The sequence below is a fragment of the Phyllobates terribilis genome, unplaced genomic scaffold (assembly GCF_046119375.1).
Source record: "Phyllobates terribilis strain yellow unplaced genomic scaffold, ASM4611937v1 Scaffold_2__4_contigs__length_985480577, whole genome shotgun sequence".
In the NCBI taxonomy this organism is placed as follows: Eukaryota; Metazoa; Chordata; class Amphibia; order Anura; family Dendrobatidae; genus Phyllobates; species Phyllobates terribilis.
This window is the reverse complement of record NW_027362762.1, coordinates 752782744-752802138: the sequence shown is the minus strand read 5'-3', so window position 1 is coordinate 752802138 and position 19395 is coordinate 752782744. Positions and strand designations below refer to the sequence as shown.

Below are 19395 nucleotides of genomic sequence, written 5' to 3'. Positions count from 1 at the left end.
GGTGGGTCTCAGACATCCTAAAGCCTGTCGCCCAAGGTGATGTCTAGGCCTCGGGCAAAGTGAATTGTGACATCATGATCTCCCAATACATGGGGCTCCTGTGCCAATGGAAGATGATGGACAAGCCGAAAAGGAGGCGTAGAGAAATATTTTTTTTTCCACCCCATTTGTTTATTATGCTCTATTATAAGATCATAATAAGGAACAAGCGATTTGCATTGAATAACTTTTGATTCAAATAGAATTTATGGCCAAGTTCAAGGGAACTGCTGAATTTAAATTTAGGTAGAATCCCCTATCACCATTGAAAACTGGGAGGACAGGAGTGTAGAACTATCAATGCAAAATATAGACCAACACATTAACTTTAGTGGCCGCATAGGTAAAATCAAGGGAACACAAGTCAGATAATAATAAAATCAGTGTCTTTTACTTTTGTAGAAGACTGGTTGGGCTAACTATTCTTTGTCATGCTGCAAGCTTCATTGAAGGGTGAGCATTGAGTTATACGGTAGCCACCTTCGATAGGTGGCACTAGAAAACCAGCCCCTTTCCTCTTAGTGGAAAGTTAATTTGCATACTCTTTAAATAGAGAAAATTGCCTGGCCTATAAGTCACCCTAAACCAGTTGTCAGTCTCCACGATAAAAAAACAGTAACTATTAAGCATCTGTCAAAGGTTCTCGCAATAAGTGCATTGCTCTGCACCAATATAGGGGAAAGACCTTTGGTACAGTTATCTGTGGCAAGGTATCTCTTCCTTTTGAAGAAGACTCCATTTTAGAAAAATATCCTTACAGGATATGTTAAAAGGTGAGGTATTGACTTACAGGGTAGCTACCTCGAACAGGTGCCTAAATTAAAGGGAATAGAAGTCGAGCTGCCGTATCCGGGAATGGCCACTATACGGTGTACAGAGCTGTAAACTATTAACCTTCAGCCGCTGCAGCAGATGAAAGCCACTGAGGACTGATCTGATATTGATCACCTAGCCACAGCATAGATCATCAATATCTTAAGTCTGTTGTGATACGCCAGGGAGTATCTTAGCTTATTATTGCTGCAAATTTATCTCCTCCCTGACATAACATCCTGATACATCATATGTCGGTTCCCGTGAATTGAGCAGGCCCAGGAGCTAAGCCCATGCCATACTCTGCAGATACCGGCTGTGATATGTGGATGGCATCTGACTAACAGCAGTGGCCGTAGTACGCTCTGAGTGCTACTGTTTAACTATTTAAATGCCGCTCTTACTCACTGACAGCATCATTTAAAAAACACCTTCACTGGCTCCCATCGGCACCTCGCGACACAATTGCGAGGGACCAATTGGCTGTCATGGCATAAGGGGGCCTGCTCAGGGTCCCCATGTTTGCTGTTTTTGTCCTCCAGTTAAGCCCATTCGGTGGCTGGGCTTCTGTGATCAGACTATTACAAATTCAAGTTCCTATGGGAACTAAAAAATAAAAAAAAATGTAGTTTTTAAAAATCCGAAAAAATCTTTTGAATCACCCATATTTTCTTTCTTTTACTCCTGCTGTACATGTATGTCATGGTCAGGAAGCAATTGTGTGGATCAGGCTCCAGAGCTTTGCCTGGTTCATACAAGGCAGATGCCAGCTGTAATACATAGCCAGTATATGCCCTCAACAGCAGTGATTGTTGCTGGCCATGATCGCTGCTGTTTAACTATTTAAATACCGCTGCCAATGTTTGCAAGCAGCGTTTAAACAATGCATCACCGGTCGTGCACCCACCTGTGTACACCAGTACCCCAAGATGTGATTGTAGTTTACCAATAGCTATAATGGCAGCCGGGGGCCATCTGAAGGCCCCCCATCACTGCTGTCTTGGTACTTCTCTGAAGCTGAGCTATAAATCTGAGCTTTAATGGATACCATGATTTATTTTATATGCTGTAATACCATGGAATTACAGCATATAGTATAAGCAATCTAGCGATCGCAAATTAAAGTCCCATAGTAAAAAATAAAAAATAAAGTAAAAAAAAAATAAATACAAAAATAAGTTTCAATTAACCAATTTTCCAGTATTAAAATAAACAAATAAAAAAAGTATAATAGTCATATTTAGTATCACCATATCCATAAGTATGGTCTATAAAAATATAAAATGATTTAAAACATACAATGAGTTGCAAAAAAAATTAAAAAAGCCAGATTTGCAATTTTCCAATTATCGCAGTTCTCCCAAAAATGCAATGAAAAGTGAACAATATGTTGTATGTACCTAAAAATGATATCAATGAAAACTACAGTTTGGTATGCAAAAAAAAGTGCTCACGCAACTCTATCGACGAAAGAGTTAAAACGTTATGGGAGCCAAAAATGGCGGCACAAGCAAAACATTTTTATTATTATTTTTTTATAAATTTCAGGATTTTAATTTACTACTAAAAATATGAAAAAAAACTATATCAGTTTGGTATCGCCGTAATTGACCTGTAAAATCACGTTGCCAGGTCATTTTTACTGCTCAATGAAGGGCGAAAAAACATTCCAAACAACAGCTTGTCCGACAAAAAACCAAGCCCTGAAACGGGCTTTGAGAAGAAGGGGAGGGAAAAACTGATGATCAAAAATGGAAAATTGCTCAATAGGGAACTGATTAAAGAGCTTTATATATTATACATTAAAACACTATTGTAATTACAAAGTTACAAACAGCATGATTCAGAGGAAACAACATAGAAACACAACATACTGACCCTCAGCGATGTCATTGTAAGCTGGCTCCAAGTTTCCTTGTCTAATACAAAAACAATGGTGTTGGCCAAACCATGAAGTGGAGCACTCATCACATGCAGTAATGTGAGGATGAACACAGGATGACTTGGGTAGAAGGCGTTATGGATTCTAGAAGATGAATCAAAAATACATATAAAAAATTAATGACATTGAAAAACTGAACTGATTTGTACCCAAGATCGGTCATGTAGGTCCTACCAAAGACAATAAGTAACATATAAGAACTGATCCCTATACTAGAGAGCTTATGATCTTCCTTAAAGAATAACTAAACTTTTTTTATGTAATTATTAATTGACCTTTGCAAAGTTATGAATTTTTTAAAATATATTTCATTACCTTTTTTGCCTTTTTCTCTCTCCAAAACCATGATACTGTACTGTTTTAACTGCCTAGCTAAAGCTCCGTCAGAACCTGCTTTAAACTGCTTCTCAGCAAGAATATATTTTCTTATTTACAATCAATCTGTGATAGGGACTTTCCATGTCTGAATACAGAAGAGGAGAGAAGAGAGGCTCAGACAGAGGGAATTCCATTACTCTAATTGTAAATAGTGTAAGGATCTAGCTGAGCAGCAGTTGAAAGCAGATTCTAAAGGGGTTTTCTGGTGAAAATATGTTAGCTGCAACTTATTCATCAGTGGGTGTCCGACAGCTGGGACCTAAAGCAATCAGCAGAATGGGGAACTTTTATACCCGACGGGGAACTTTTATTCTGGTTACAAAATGGAGCGGTAGGTCAGATGCCCGAACATTGCTCCATTCATTCTCTATGGGGCTCCTGGGAAAAGCTTAACACAGCGCTCGGCAGCTCCATAGGTACTGAATCGAGGGGCAGATGAGCATGCGCACTGCTGCTCTATTCTGATGGGGACAGAAGTACACTGTTCAAAGGAACGGTGCATGGTCCAGACCGATCAACAAGTTATCACCTATCGAGTGTATAAGTGATCATTTGCTTTTACCAGTTAACCCCTTTAAGGAGATTGAACTAAGCAGTTAAAACAGCACTGCAGCATTGAGTTTGGGAGATAAGATGGCAAAATAAAGTAATATAGTACGTTACAAAAATTCATAACTTTGCAAAGGCTGGTCAATAGTTAAAGATGAAAAAAGTTTAATAATTCTTTAATGTCTTACTAGAACATAGTCAAACAGTTAAAGCATACAGTGGGAAAAAAAGTATTTAGTCAGGTACAATTGTGCAAGTTCTCCCACTTAAAAAGATGAGAGAGGCCTGTAATTGACATCATAGGTAGACCTCAACTATGAGAAACAAAATGAGAAAACAAATCCTGAAAATCACATTGTCTGATATGGAAAGAATTTTTTTTTAAATTTTGGTGGAAAATAAGTATCAATTATAAACAAGCAAGATTTCTGTCTCTCACAGACCTGTAACTTCTTCTTTAAGAGGCTCCTCTGTCCTCCACTCATTGCCTGTAGTACTGGCACCTGTTTGAACTTGTTATCAGTATAAAAGACGCCTGTCCGCAACCTGAAACAGTCACACTCCAAACTCCACTATGTTGAAGACCAAAGAGCTGTGGAAGGACACCAGAAACAAAATTGTAGCCCTGCACCAGGCTGGGATAACTGAATCTGCAATAGGCAAGCAGCTTGGTGTGAAGAAATCAACTTTGGGAGCAATAATTAGAAAATGGAAGACATACAGGACCACTGATAATCTCCCTCGATCCGGGGCTCCAAACAAGATCTCCCCCCATGGGGTCAAAATGATCTCAAATACGGTGAGCAAAAATCCCAGAACCACACAGGGGGACCTAGTGAATGACCTACAGAGAGCTGGGACCAACGTTACACAGGCTACCATCAGTTACATACTACGCCGCCAGGGACTCAGATCCTGCAGTGCAAGAAATGTCCCCCTGCTTAAGCCATTACATGTCCAGGCCCGTCTGAAATTTGCTAGGGAGCATTTGTATGATCCAAAAGAGTATTGGGAGAATGTCATATGGTCAGATGAAACCAAAGTAGAACTGTTTGGTAGAAACACAACTCGTCGTGTTTGAAGGAGAAAGAATGCTGAGTTGCATCCAAAGAACACCATACCGACTGTGAAGAATGGAGGTGGCAACATCATGCTTTGGGGCTGTTTCTCTGCCAAGGGACCAGGACGACTGATCCGTGTACATGAAAGAATGAATGGGGCCATGTATCGTGAGATTTTGAGTGCAAACCTCCTTCCATCAGCAAGGTCATTGAAGATGAAACGTGGCTTTCAGCATCACAATGATCCCAAGCTCACCGCCAGGGCAACGAAGAAGTGGTTTATTAAGAAGCATTTTAAGGTCCTGGAGTGGCCTAGCCAGTCTCCAGATCTAAACCCTGTAGAAAACCTTTGGAGGGAGTTGAAAGTCCGTGTTGCCCAGCGACAGCCCCAAAACATCACTGCTCTAGAGGAGATCACCATGGAGGAATGGGCCAACATACCAGCAACAGTGTGTGCCAACCTTGTGAAGACTTACAGAAAACGTTTGACCTCTGTCATTGCCAACAAAGGATATATAACAAAGTATAGAGATGAACTTTTGTAATTGACCAAATACTTATTTTCCACCAAAATTTAAAAAAAAATTTTTTCCAAATCAGACAATGTGATTTTCAGGATTTGTTTTCTTATTTTTTTTTCTCTCATAGTTGAGGTCTACGTATGACGTCAATTACAGGCCTCTCTCATCTTTTTAAGTGGGAGAACTTGCACAATTGGTGGCTGACTAAATACTTTTTTCCCCACTGTACTTCACATTTCAGATAACTTTTAGAATAAGCTGACATGTGTGCATGAGAAATGCAACTATTTCTGACCATTACAGTAAATTATTACAGTATATGATGCATTTTTCACCAGTTTTCTCTTCTGCAGGCTATATTCCTACTTTTCAGCTGTCTCTGAGCTAGTGGAAGAAACTAGCTGCTATCATGTCTCCTAAACATAGTACATACAGTGGCATGTAAAAGTTTGGGCATCACTGGTCAAAATTGCTGTTATTGTGAACAGTTAAGCAAGTTGAAGATGAAATGATCTCTAAAAGGCCTAAAGTTAAAAATGGCACATTGCCTTTGTATTTTAAGCAACAAAACAAAAAGTCATTTTTTACATTTTAAAAATTACAAAAACAAAATGGGCCGATGCAAAAGTTTAGCCACCCTGCACGGCTAGCACCTAGTAGCACCCCCTTTTGAAAGTATCACAGCTTGTAAATGTTTTTTGTAGTCAGTCAAGAGTCTTTCAATTCTTGTTTGAAGGATTTTCATCCATTGTTCCTTGAAAAATTCTTCCAGTTCTATGAGATTCCTGGGTCTTCTTGCATACACTGTTATTTTGAGGTCTAGCCACAGATTTTCAATGATGTTCAGATCAGGGGACTGTGAGGGCCATCGTAAAACCTTCAGCTTGCGCTTTTTGAGGTAGTCTATTGTGGATTTTGACGTGTGTTTAGGATCATTATCCATTTGTAGAAGCCATCCTCTTTCCAACTTCAGCTTTTTTGTAGATGGTGTTATGTTTGCATCAATAATTTGTTGAAATTTCATTGAATCTATTCTTCCCCCTACCCGTGAAATGTTCCTCGTGCCATTGGCTGCAACACAACCCCAAAGCATGATTGATCCACCCCCATGCTTAATGGTTGACGAGATGTTCTTTTCCTGAAATTCTGTACCCTTTTTTCTCCACCCATACCTTTGATCATTGTGGCCAAAGAGTTCTATTTTAGACTCATTGGTCCACAGGACTTGTTTCTAAAATGCATCAGGCTTGTTTAGATGTTCTTCTGCATACTTCTGAAGCTGAATTTTATGGTGAGGGCGCAGAGAGGTTTTCTTCTGATGATTATTCCGTGAAGGCCATTTTTGTGAGGGTGTCTCTGAACAGTAGAACAATGTACCACAACTCCAGAGTCTGCTAAATCTTTCTGAAGATCTTTTGCAGTCAAGCAGGGCTTCTGATTTGCCTCTCTAGCAATTCTATGAGCAGCTCTCATTGAAATTTTGCTTGGTTTTCCAGACCTTATCTTGACCTCCACTGTTCCTGTTAACTGCCATTTCTTAATTACATTTCGAACTGAGGAAAGGGCAACTTGAAAACGCTTTGCTATCTTCTTATAGCCTTCTCCTGCTTTGAAGGCCTCCACTATTTTCATTTTCAGAGTGCTAGGCAGCTGCTTAGAAGAACCCATGACTGCTGTTTTTTGGCACAAGATCAGAGGAGGCTGGGTTTTTATAAAGCTGAGAAATCTGCATGACCTGGCCTTTCCTAATGATGATAGCGAACAAGTCATAACCCTAACAGGCTAATAAAGGTCTGAAACCTTGGTCAAAGTTATCTGAGCACACAAATCTCCAAGGGTGCCCAATCTTTTGCATCGGCCCATTTTCCTTTTTGTAATTTTAAAAATGTAAAAAAATTACAATATATATTTTTATGCCTAAAAAACAAAGGAAATGTATCATCTTTAACTTTAGCCCTTTTAGAGATCATTTCATCTTCAACTTGCTTAATTGTTCACAATAACAGTAATTTTGACCAGGAGTGCCCAAACTTTTACATGCCACTGTATAGATGTAAGGGAGCCTACCCCCCACCCCACATTTCTTTAACACAGTATAAGGCAATATGAAGGATATTATTCAGTATTACTACGCAGTGTAACTCTAATTCAGTGTTTCCCAAATGCTCCTCCATTGCCTGGCAGTTTGTATTGTTGTGAAGATCTTAGCAGTGTTTTTTCATCATAATGAATGATATGTTCAGGAGATGGATGAAACTTTTAAAGATATACTTATACTACATATAGTGAACAGAGATGGTGAAAATGTCTTTCAACACTGTAAGTATAGTTTATAAGAAATACTCGTATATTGGATAATGTACCTTATATTGTAAATATAAAGAATAATGTTACTCACCTCTCCACGCTCCATCACTGGTCCTTGCTCCTTTCTCCTATAGCTGCCTCCCTTTGCAATAGTCCATACCAGGTTTCTCAGCTAAGCTCCAACCAGATATCCATCAAATCCTTTGCTAATCCTGACGTCCATGCTACAACCAGCATTATGTCCAAGCTCAGTCCAGCTTAGCAGGTGTTGTCCACATCTACCACTCTGAAAGCAAGTTGCCAACTTCTCACAACTATTCTACATACTGTTCACACCTAGCCTCAAAGTTAAGCAACTGTTCTAATGAGTCTCGTTTGCCTACACTTCACTGCTCTCCTTTGATTAACCATTTCCTTGCTACAAGTACCAGTCTGCATGCACTGCTGTTGTTATTTATTTTACTCACTTAAATACTGCCATTAATTCCACAGCGCTTTACAGACATTATCATCACTGTCCCCATTGGGGCTGACAATCTAAATTAACCTGTTGCTTGCTGGAAAGACTCCATAAATTTCTCGGTCATTCCTATGATTACCTGCATTTTTGCTTGAATATACAAGACTACGTACAGTATATATTTCTGTATTACTGTGATTAAATGCTTCCCTGCTGAAAGATATTGGTTTCCTATACAGTTACTGTTCATATATGTAGCGCAAACCTAGATGAGCTTCATCTGGTGCTACATTTATTTGTCTGCCGTTCTGCATACCCTGCTGTCCAAGTCCTTGCTGATTCATGTGTTGTCCGTCTATACCCTCTCTGTTGCACCATCATTTCCAGTCCATGACCTACAATTGGGAGAAACCACCTAACTAGCGGAGCCCATCAAAATACACATTGAGAAATGTAGCTTTTATTATAAATTATAAAGACTATTAGACATCACCAGCCCTTTTAAACATATGATACTCAAGGGCATTTATACACATTAGGGATTATTGAGGTGGTTTGTAATATTCATTATTTAATTAGTATGTAGCATCGGCGTCTCTGCCCCCTGACAGGCAGAGACGCCGTCCCTCTTACCGCCGCGCTCCTGTCCCGGAGTCTTCCTGCTCTCCTGCTGCTGCTGCTGCTGCCGGCGCGCGCAGCTTCCCGGGCACTGTGCTTAGGGAGCGTGCGTGCTCCCTCCCTCTTAAAGGGGCCACGCGCGCCGTTCTAAGGAGTCCCCGGCCAATGGCCGGAGGACTTTTCATATAAAAGGCACCTCCTCCAAAATGGAGGTGCCCATGAAGGTTGTAGCTCTGTGTCCTAAACTCTGCTTCAGCCCTCTGGTCCCGCTGCTAGTCTGACTACCAGTCCAGTCTGCCAGCCTGACTACCAGTCCAGTCCGCCAGCCTGACTACCAGTCCAGTCCGTCAGCCTGACTACCAGTCCAGTCCGCCAGCCTGACTACCAGCTCTGCCCGACAGTCTGCTTACAGTCCAAACCCGCCTGTCTGTCTATGGGCCAGGCTTGCCTGCCTGGAGAACGTACCAGTTACCTGCCGTGCCTACCAGCCAGCCTACCTAGAGGCACCTGCTTGTTACCTGCCGTGCCTACCAGCCAGCCTACCTGGAGGCTCCTGCCAGTCCATCTAGCCGGATTACGCATCAGCCTGCCGTGCTCATCTGCTGTACCGGTCAGTCCCTGCCTTCTGACCCGTGGGAGTCACCTGCTCTCATACAAGGAGTGGTCCAGAGTAGCACCTGGTCCCTCTGCTCGGTCCTTCCCTGGTTCACGGAGTCGATTGAGCCGCCGTGCGACCTTGGTCAGTCCGAGTTGATACCTAGTTACGCCCCTATGGTCCCTCCTTGCACCGCAGCACAGAGGTTCCACCACCCGTATCTGTAACATAGTAGTATTGGGTACATTATTCCTTCTAATTTATACTTCAGTTAGCTGACTGTTCTTTTCCCCATTGATTATTATAAACATACTGTACAATACAAACAATGCAACTGATGACAAACTTTTATTTTACTTAAAAAAGGAGCACTACATGTGGTTGACATTGGATAAAAAATGGTTTTCAATGTGATCTTTAACAAGTTGTTTCTGCAGAAAGCTAGAAGTAGTTCATTGTGACACCCTGATCTGTGTAATTGTCAGATCCTGACAAAAGAATATAATCATTCTACAAATATTTACAAACATGCCAATGGAATATTTACACTATATTCATATTAAATTATACACAAAAGGCGTTCTCCAGGAATTGAAAAATAAATAAAACGTCCTATATACCACTAACGGGAGCCATGATACATCAAAAATGGAATCGAATCTGAAGGCAGCATACTCAATATTAATAAATAAAGGGTGAACAGTGGTGTGAGCAGCCTGTTCTTAACTCTTCACCCCTGATATCTTCAGTATTAGACTGTGTGCCCACGATGCGTTTTTGGTGTGTTTTTTGGTGCGTATTTGCAGCGCGGAAAGGCACCAGAAACGCAATGCTTACCTTATCCCATGACTTCCTATGACATTCTGCAAGTTCTGTGCACATGGTCAGGATTTTTTTTGCGCACATTTTACTCGCAGAAAAAATATGGACATGACTAATTCTTGTGCGTTTCTGCATGCGTATTTGCCTATACAATGCATTGGAAAAACGCTTGGCAAATACGCATGCGAAAACGCATCAAAAACCGCATGCGTTTTTCTGCCAAGGAGATGCAGAAATGCTCAGGAAAATTTCTGCTTCATTTCTGCATCGTGGGCACTAAAGCTGTGTGCCCATGATGCGTTTTTGGTGCGTTTTTTGGTGCGGATTTGCAGAGCGGAAACGCTCCAAAAACGCATTGCATACCTTATCCCATGACTTCCTATGACATTCTGCAAGTTCTGTGCACATGGTCAGGATTTTTACTGAGCGGATTTTACTCGCAGAAAAAATACGGACATGACCAATTCTTGTGCGTTTCTGCATGAGTATTTGCCTATACAATGCATTGGAAAAACACATGGCAAATACGCATCTAAAAACGCATGTAAAAACCGCATGCATTTTTCTGCCAAAGAGATGCAGAAATGCTCAGAAAAATTTCTGCTTCATTTCTGCATCGTGGGTACTAAGCCTTAGATCAGAAAGACGAGATGGACAGAAGTATGAGCAGCCTCTTCTTACCTCAGCACCCCTGGTATCTCCAGTATTAGATCAGTAAGACACTGTGGACAGCAGTGTGAGAAATATCTTTTTACCTCAGCACCACTGGTATCTCCGGTATTAGATCAGAAAGACAGGGTGGACAGAAGTGTGAGCAATATCTTCTTAACTCAGCACCACTGGTATCTACGGTATTAGATCAGAAACACAGGGTGGAATGCAGTGTGATCATCCTTTTCTTACCTCAGCATACTCCAGGTATCTCTAGTATTAGATTAGAAAGTTAAGGTAGACAGCAGTGTGAGCAGCCTCCTCTTACCTCAGCTCCCCTGGTATCACCAGTATTAGATCAGGTAAACAGGATAGACAGTAGTGTGAGCTGCCTCTTTGCTCAGCACGTCTTGTATCTCCAGTATTGGATCAGAAAGAGTGGACAAGTGTGTGAGCAGCATTTCTTACCTCAGCATACCTGGAATCTCCAGTATTATTAGATCAGAAAGACAGGGTAGACAGCAGTGTGAGCAGCCTCTTTTTACCTTAGCCCCCCTGGTATCTTCAGTATTACATCAGAATATCTACTGGGAGCACATCTTCCTACTCATGAAGGGAGCTAGCAGAGCTTCCTATGGCACATGCTCGCAGGAACCTGATTTATTAACATTAAAGCACAGATTTCGTTCAGTTTAACAAGGTTGTTATTTTAATTGTATAGTGATTACTTCATAAACCAAACAAGTGTAATTCGCTAATTAAAGGTGTCAAGGAACTTATTTAAAATTACATTTCCTTTAGTTATTTTTTTCTATTCTGACAGAACTCCTTTAAATTAAGATATTGGTTTGTTCTATACATTTCATACAGAATTTAAGAATCCTAGCACTCCGCGGAACATCACAATCCTTCCTTTTACAATATGTATGTGATATATTTGTAAATATTCAGTGCTAATAACCCAATGGGTAACATCTCATACTGCAGTGCAGAGTCATTATTTTTCTATTTAGTGAAAGACCGTTAGATACGTTTTTTTCTTTTAGCATGCCAGGCAAAAATAGAAAACTGATGCAGTTAATGTGTTGCTCTCCTTGTGGTTTCAGTAAATATCAATGTAATGAAATGTATAAAATATATAGAATGCCAGTATGAGATCTACTCTGAAACATAGTTTTAGTGACTGCAATGCATTAATCAGTGGTTGACATTTGTGTCCATGACTGTATTTTATTGGGGCTATTTATTCACATGACCTTTTTTTTGTGGACCGATTATTTGGATAAAAAAAAAACAAAAGTGATACCATTTCTTATTCTTGTCCGATTTGTGAACCAAATCCAACCATTCAAGTGACAGCACACGAATAGAAATGATGTGCTGTGCGCTTTTTACAGACCTCCTTCAAGTGTTTCAGCATACATAAGGAACGGATCACAGATGGATGCTAAAAGTGAATTTATAGAACAGAAATGGCTGAAAGAGGGACAAACGCGGCACAAAAAAAGATTTGCATGTGTGAATAAGACCTAATGCAAAAAACAAAATCAGATACTATGAAGTCTAACCCACCTAGACTGCTGTGTAGCTTTATACATAACAGAGCTCCTTGAAATCCCATCTACAAGGGATGTAGAGCTAGATAGAGAACACATTAGGCTGTCTTCGCGAAGCTCTGCACCGCGCGTCAAACATTGGCTGTCCTTGACTTGCTCATTCTGCTTATTTTGATTGATGGCCACAACAAATTTGTGAATAGCTGTGCTCCAGAAAATGTTTTTGGAGTGTTGTCTGTGTTTTTAATTATTGAATTGATGGAAGGCTTTGGAGGGTTCAGGCTGTTGAAGGCTAATGACATTAAATAGTGTAGGCTGCGCCAAAGCCCAAGCAGTAAAAGCAAGCCAAATCTTTTGCAATAACAAGGATATGTACTGGCTTCCCAGCAAACACTGACAGAACACCCACATCCAGACATAAATCAACAGAGCTGAATTAACAATCCCAAAAGTGGATGTCCGCTCCTTAGCCAAGGACTATGAAATTCTACACCACCACTACAGCACCCATGCAGGCCTATATGTTTCCATGGTAACAGACAACAATAGAACTGTGTAGTCTGGTCCTGCAGTCCTACTTCCTACCTACTGTCACTTAATTCTTACTAACATACTGTACATTTGGTAAGTTAGTAAGATTTCAGGGGAAAAGGAGGAGAGTATAGCATTAGATCACGCAGTGTTTCTATATGGTCTTTTTCCATGGAGACTCATAGGTCTGCATAGGAGCTATAGACACAGTAAGGTTAAAGATTTTAATGAAGACTATTTACAAGGTTGCTTCATTTTTTATTCTAATGGAAAAAAAAAACAGTTTGCACAGGGCAAAGGTAAATGTAGCCGTTAATGTAAGCTGATGGAACGAAATATGTGCTTAGCATATTATCAGCATGTATTTAGAAAACCATCACACTTGTTTGAGGGGCATAGACTTGTGTTCTTACCCAGTGGGCACTACTACTTCTGTATTACTTACAGGCTATGAAGATTTGGATTGGATTTTAAACCATGCCATGATTATTTTTTTCTACAGGTGTCCTTGTCTGATAATAAATTATGCGCTTAACCCCTCAGTGACCACCAATACGATGGAAAACTAACATGAGATATAAGTGAATAGCATCCACCGACAGGAGAAAATGCAGCAGCGGTCAGCTGTAATTATAGCTGACATTCTGCTGGTCAGTCACAATTGGTGTTGGCACCTACCATGGCTGTTTAACCCCCTAGATGCTGCTGTCAATAGTAACTGCAGCATATAGATGGTTAACAGAATATGGGGGATCTCTCTTTAACTTCATCAACACCCTGAGGTCATGATTGTGTGGTCCTGATGGTTGCCATAGCAATTCATGGCCAATTAATGGCCTTAGGGTCTGTTCAGAAGTTATCAACATTTAGGTGGTAAAAATAAAAAAAAATTGTGTCATGCCAGTTTGCATTAATTCGTGAAAAGCACCTGTGTCGATATACACATTTATTCATTTTGTGTGCATTGGTACAACACAAAAAACAGAGACAAAAAAGGCAAATTGAACATAATTTCACACAAAACCCCAAAAATGGTCAGGACAAAATTGTTGGTATCTTTCCAAAGTTGTGGGTAAACAACTTTGATTCAAGCATGTGATGCTTGTTCAAACTCACTTGTGGCAAGTAACAGGTGTGGGCAATATGAAAATCACACCTGAACCCAGATAAAAAGGGGAGAAGTTGACTCAATCTTTGCATTGTGTGTCTGTGTGTGCCACACTAAAAATGGAGAACAGAAAGTGAGAAAATGGAGACGAGAACTGGCTGAGGACTTGAGAACCAAAAATGCTGAAAAATATCAACAATCTCAAGGTTACAAGTCCACCGACAGCTTTTCGTAAAGCACATCATTCTACTGTTAATGAAAAATGTAATGAGGCCTACAAAGAAAAGAACACAGTACCTAGTCAAATATGGTGGAGATCAAAGATGTTTAGGGTTATTTTGTTGCCTCTAGCACTGGGTGCCTTGAATGTGTGCAAAGCATCATGAAATCTGAAGATTACCAAAGGATTTTGGATCGCAATGTAGTGCCCAGTGTCAGAAAGCTGGGTTTGCGTCCTAGGTCATGGGTCTTCCAGCAGGACAATAACCCCAAACATACTTCAAGAAGCACCCAGAAATGGATGGAAACAAAGCGCTAGAAAGTTCTGAAGTGGATAGCAATGAGTCCGTATCTAAATCTCATTGAACCCCTGTGGAAAGATCTTAAAATTGTTGTTGGTAGAAATATGAGAAGAGTAGTCCAAAATTACAGTTGAGAGGTGTGAGAAGCTTGTTGATGGTTACACGAAGCTATTGATTGCAGTTATTTATTCCAAAGGATGTGCAACCAAATATTAAGTTGAGGGTGCCAACAATTTTGTCCAGCCCATGTTTTGGGATTTGTGTGAAATTATGTCCAATTTGCTTTTTTTTCAGTTTTTTTTGTGTTGTTCCAATACACATAAAGGAAATAAAAATTTGTATAACAAAATGTGTAATTGTAATAATTTTTTGGGAGAAATACTTCATTTTCTGGAACAATTTCAAGGGTGCCTATACTTTCAGCCATGACTGCTTACAACATTTCTTGGAGGTACATTTGAGTAGTTCTAGGGTGCTGTCACTTGCAAGAATTGAACTAGGGAAGGTTTATCCTGTATCCATAGACAAACATATCTTGCTCTTACAAGATAAGATTATCCTTACAGATGCACTCAGCCCCTTGGGTATGGATGAGTGCAATAGTTAAAGTGAACCTGTCAGCTTCCCAAAGCCCCCCAAACTGCCCACGTCTTTGTTCAACCCTAAATATTTTAAACAAGCACCTTTGGTGGCTTATTGTTTTGTCTGTCACCATAAAATTGTTTTATAACTTGGTAAAATGCTAAGTAGTTTGCGACTAGTCATGGGGGCATTGCTTTCCCCAGACTAATCATCCCAATAATCATGGTATCATGCCCCTGTGGGCATGAGTGACATGATCTGCAAGAGCGGTGTCACTGCCGGCTCTGTGCAAGGCTCTACCTCCCTGACTATGCACACTGAAGCGGGGTGTACGAAGTCTGGGGAAGCAAACAAGTTCCCTTTAAATGCATTTCTAATAAAGTGTATGATACAATGTAATTATGAATTGCTGTCTTACTTGATTATGCCTATTTTTAATGAAGTGACAGGACATGCAAATTCTCAATCAGTCCCTATGTACAAAACTACTGGGGAAAAAACATTGGTAAGAACGTTCGCTGACAATTATCGGCCTGTAAACATGCTGGCAATCACCTGACAAACAAGCAAAATCCTTGCTGTTTGGTTGATCAGCAAAAAACTCATGGTCATTGGCAGCACATGGGCTACTGTAAATGAGGAATGTACTGCCATCAACATGATGCTGGATGGAGACAGAACCATCATGCTTTTGATGGTTAGCAGATTCTATGGGGCTGATGTCCGATTTTTTTCTCTGATCAGAGTCTGAACAGATTGTGATTAGCATAATCGGACCGATTTGCTCAGATGTGGAGAAAATGGTCGTGTGAACCTAGCCTTACAATGATTGTTCTGTTCTCACTGGTTTTCATCAGCTGGGGAAAACATGTGTCACGGGTGTGTCGCCACGAAGATCGTCACGAGTACACAGCCTGACTTCTCGCAGCTGACTTGTTGGTGCTTTGAGTTTTTCGGCAGTGAGGGAGTTAATTCTCTCTCTCTCTGTGCTAGACGAGGTCCAGCCTCGCCCAGCTGCAATCAATACTGCTGTAGTGAGACTCCTTCAAATGCCTGCTGGTCTGTTTGGGAAGTGTCGGTGAAAGCATTTCATTCAGACTAACAGAGCGGATCGTGGTGTTTGGAGTTTCTGAGATAAGTGTATTTGGAGTGTTTTTTCCCTTCCTCGCTTTATCATTTATCTCCTTTCCCGTTGGTGTTCCCTCTGTTGTAGTTGTGTAGTTGTTGTATGCAAGGTGGTTTTGGTTTTTCCCTTGTACTGTCTCGTTCGTCTAAGTACTGTGTGTGGGCATATTATTACTTGTCCCCTTTTGTTGTGATCGGGGTCCTTCTCAGGACTAGATTACTTAGGTGCAGGGATCCTCAGGAGGTAGGGGTTACGCTGGCGGCCTGGACCTCTGTACCTTTAACAGTACCTCCAGGTTGAGGGACTAGTCAGGGCCCCAGCTTAGGGTCAGCTTAGGCCCCCTACCTCCAGTATACAGAGACAGCGTGACATTTTCACCGACCCACTTAGTTTTTCTCCAGCTACCATGGATCCAGTAGCCGGTCTAGCTCGGCAGTTGCAGAGTTTGTCCATGGAGCTGGCGGACGTTAGGTCCAAGGTTTTGCATCCTCAGGAGCAAGCCGGACCAGAACCTAAAGTAGCTCTCCCTGACAGGTTCACTGGGGGGCGGGACAAGTTTTTTGTTTTCCGGGAGGCATGCAAGTTGCACTTTCGGCTGCGGCCTCGGTCATCGGGGAGTGAAGAACAAAGGGTGGGAATTGTCATCTCGCTCCTACAAGGGGACCCACAATCTTGGGCGTTCTCTCTTCCCCCGGGCTCCCCGGCTCTCCAGTCAGTGGATAGGTTTTTCGCTGCTCTGGGACTCGTATATGATGACCCAGATCGGATCTCCCTTGCTGAGTCTAAGTTACGCAGGATCCAGCAGGGAGATCGTCCGGCGGAGGAATTCTGTTCGGAGTTCCGTAGGTGGGCCACGGACACCCAGTGGAATGACCCGGCTCTTAGGAGCCAGTTTTGTCATGGTTTATCCGACAAATTACAGGATGTGTTGGCACAGTATGACTCTCCCGCGTCACTGGAAGCCGCTATGGCCCTTGCTATTCGCGTTGACAGACGGCTTCGGGAGAGGTGCGGGATAACTCTACCCCCTGTGATGACTCCACCTCCTACAAGGTCCCCTCATATGGTGGTTCCCCTGGTCAGTCCAGAGGAGCCTATGCAATTAGGAGGGACATCATTTCGGGGGAGGGGACCGGTGGTGCGCCATAAGACAGGAAGGTGTTTCTTCTGCGGGAGAAAGGGACATTTTATTGGGGGGTGTCCATCCCGTCCCTTGCAGAGTGAAGAGTCGTCGGAAAACTGTTGATCCCAGGTTGTGTGGTGGACGGCAATCTGGGAGTAGGTATTTCGTCCCTAGGTTCGTCTCAGTTTCTCGTACCGGCGGAGGTGGTGGTGGGTACGAGAACTGAGAGGATATCTGTTCTTCTGGATAGTGGGGCCGGGGCTAATCTGGTTGATGCTCGGTTTGCCCGGGTTCAAGGTATGCGATTGAGTGAGTTGGCTAAACCCATCCCCATATTCTGGATCGATGCCAGGCCTCTCGGTCAGGGAAGTTTTTTGCAAGCTGTGCATGACGTAAAACTTCAAGTGGGGGCGATACATAAAGAACTGTTGTCTTGCTACGTGTTGGAGGGTCTTCCCACTCCTATAGTGTTGGGCCTTCCTTGGTTAGCTAAGCATAACCCGGTTATTAATTGGCAAACCAGAGAGATAAGCCAATGGAGTAAATTCTGTAATAAAAACTGCATGAACACGGTCATCGGTGCGGTTACTCCTTGGATCTTACCTCCATTTCTGGCGGACTTTGAGGATGTATTCTCGGAGAAAGGGTGTCAGGAACTACCTCCTCATCGCGAGTATGACTGTTCTGTAAAACTGCTCCCTGAGGCCAAGTTACCTAAAGCTAGGTTGTATAACCTTTCTGGTCCTGAGAGGCAGGCCATGAAGGATTATATTTCAGAAAGTCTGGCTAAGGGGCATATTAGACCTTCATCTTCACCGGTGGCTGCGGGGTTCTTCTTTGTTAAGAAGAAAGATGGAGGCCTACGCCCTTGCCTGGATTTCCGTGAACTTAATCGGATTACGGTCCGAGATCCGTATCCGCTCCCACTTATTCCCGATCTCTTTAATCAGATCGTGGGCGCCAAATGGTTCTCTAAGTTGGATCTCAGGGGGGCGTACAATCTGATTAGGATGAAGGAGGGGGATGAGTGGAAGACGGCGTTTAACACTCCGGAGGGGCATTATGAGAACCTTGTCATGCCATTCGGTCTGACTAATGCCCCGGCGGTGTTCCAACACTTTGTTAATGACATTTTTCGCCGCCTGGTGGGACAGTTTGTTGTCATATATCTGGATGATATCTTAATTTACTCGCCGGATCTGGTGTCTCATCAGGAGCACGTTAGGCAGGTGTTACAGATCTTGCGGGATAATAAACTGTATGCCAAATGGGAAAAGTGTGTGTTCGCCGTACAGGAACTCCAGTTTTTAGGCTTCCTGGTTTCAGCGTCCGGTTTTCGTATGGACCCTGGGAAAGTGCGGGCAGTTCTTGAGTGGGATCGGCCAGAGAATCTTAAGGCACTACAACGTTTCCTGGGGTTTGCTAATTATTACCGGAAGTTCATACGTAATTTCTCGTCCATGGTTAAGCCTCTCACAGACATGACTAAAAAGGGGACGGATTTTTCTAGGTGGTCTGACAAGGCTTGTCAAGCATTCTCCTCCTTGAAAAAATGTTTTGCCTCGGCACCCATACTCATTCAACCTGATGCGTCACAGCCATTCATTGTAGAGGTAGACGCTTCCGAGGTAGGGGTGGGAGCAGTATTGTCACAAGGTTCGTCCCCTGGTAAGTGGCATCCGTGCGCCTTTTTCTCTAAAAAATTGTCGTCCGCTGAGAGGAATTACGATGTCGGCAATAGGGAACTCTTGGCCATTAAGTTAGCTTTTGAGGAGTGGCGCCATTTTTTGGAGTGGGCAGTCCATCCGGTCACCGTCATCACCGATCACAAGAACCTGCTATATCTGGAGTCCGCGAAACGTCTGAATCCCAGACAAGCTAGGTGGTCATTGTTTTTTACCAGGTTTAATTTTGTCGTTACATATCGTCCTGGGACAAAAAATGTAAAGGCGGATGCCTTATCTCGTAGTTTCCCTGGGGCCGGGAATACGGACGACCCGATTCCTATCCTTCAGGAGGGGGTGGTGGTTTCGGCAGTATGCTCTGAGCTGGAGGAGGAGGTATTGGAGGCTCAGGGGGACGCCCCTGTTGG

At 42.3% G+C, this 19395-nt stretch overlaps 1 protein-coding gene across 1 annotated transcript in view; it reads right to left on the bottom strand.

Moving 5' to 3' along the window:
* The window catches only part of LOC141228177 (uncharacterized), a 781624-nt gene that overhangs the window by 53046 nt on the left and 709183 nt on the right, over positions 1 to 19395 (bottom strand). Inside the window, exon 12 of the mRNA XM_073667298.1 lies at positions 2731 to 2878. Coding sequence (XP_073523399.1) covers positions 2731 to 2878 — 148 coding nt within the window. The remainder of the gene's footprint in view (positions 1 to 2730; positions 2879 to 19395) is intronic.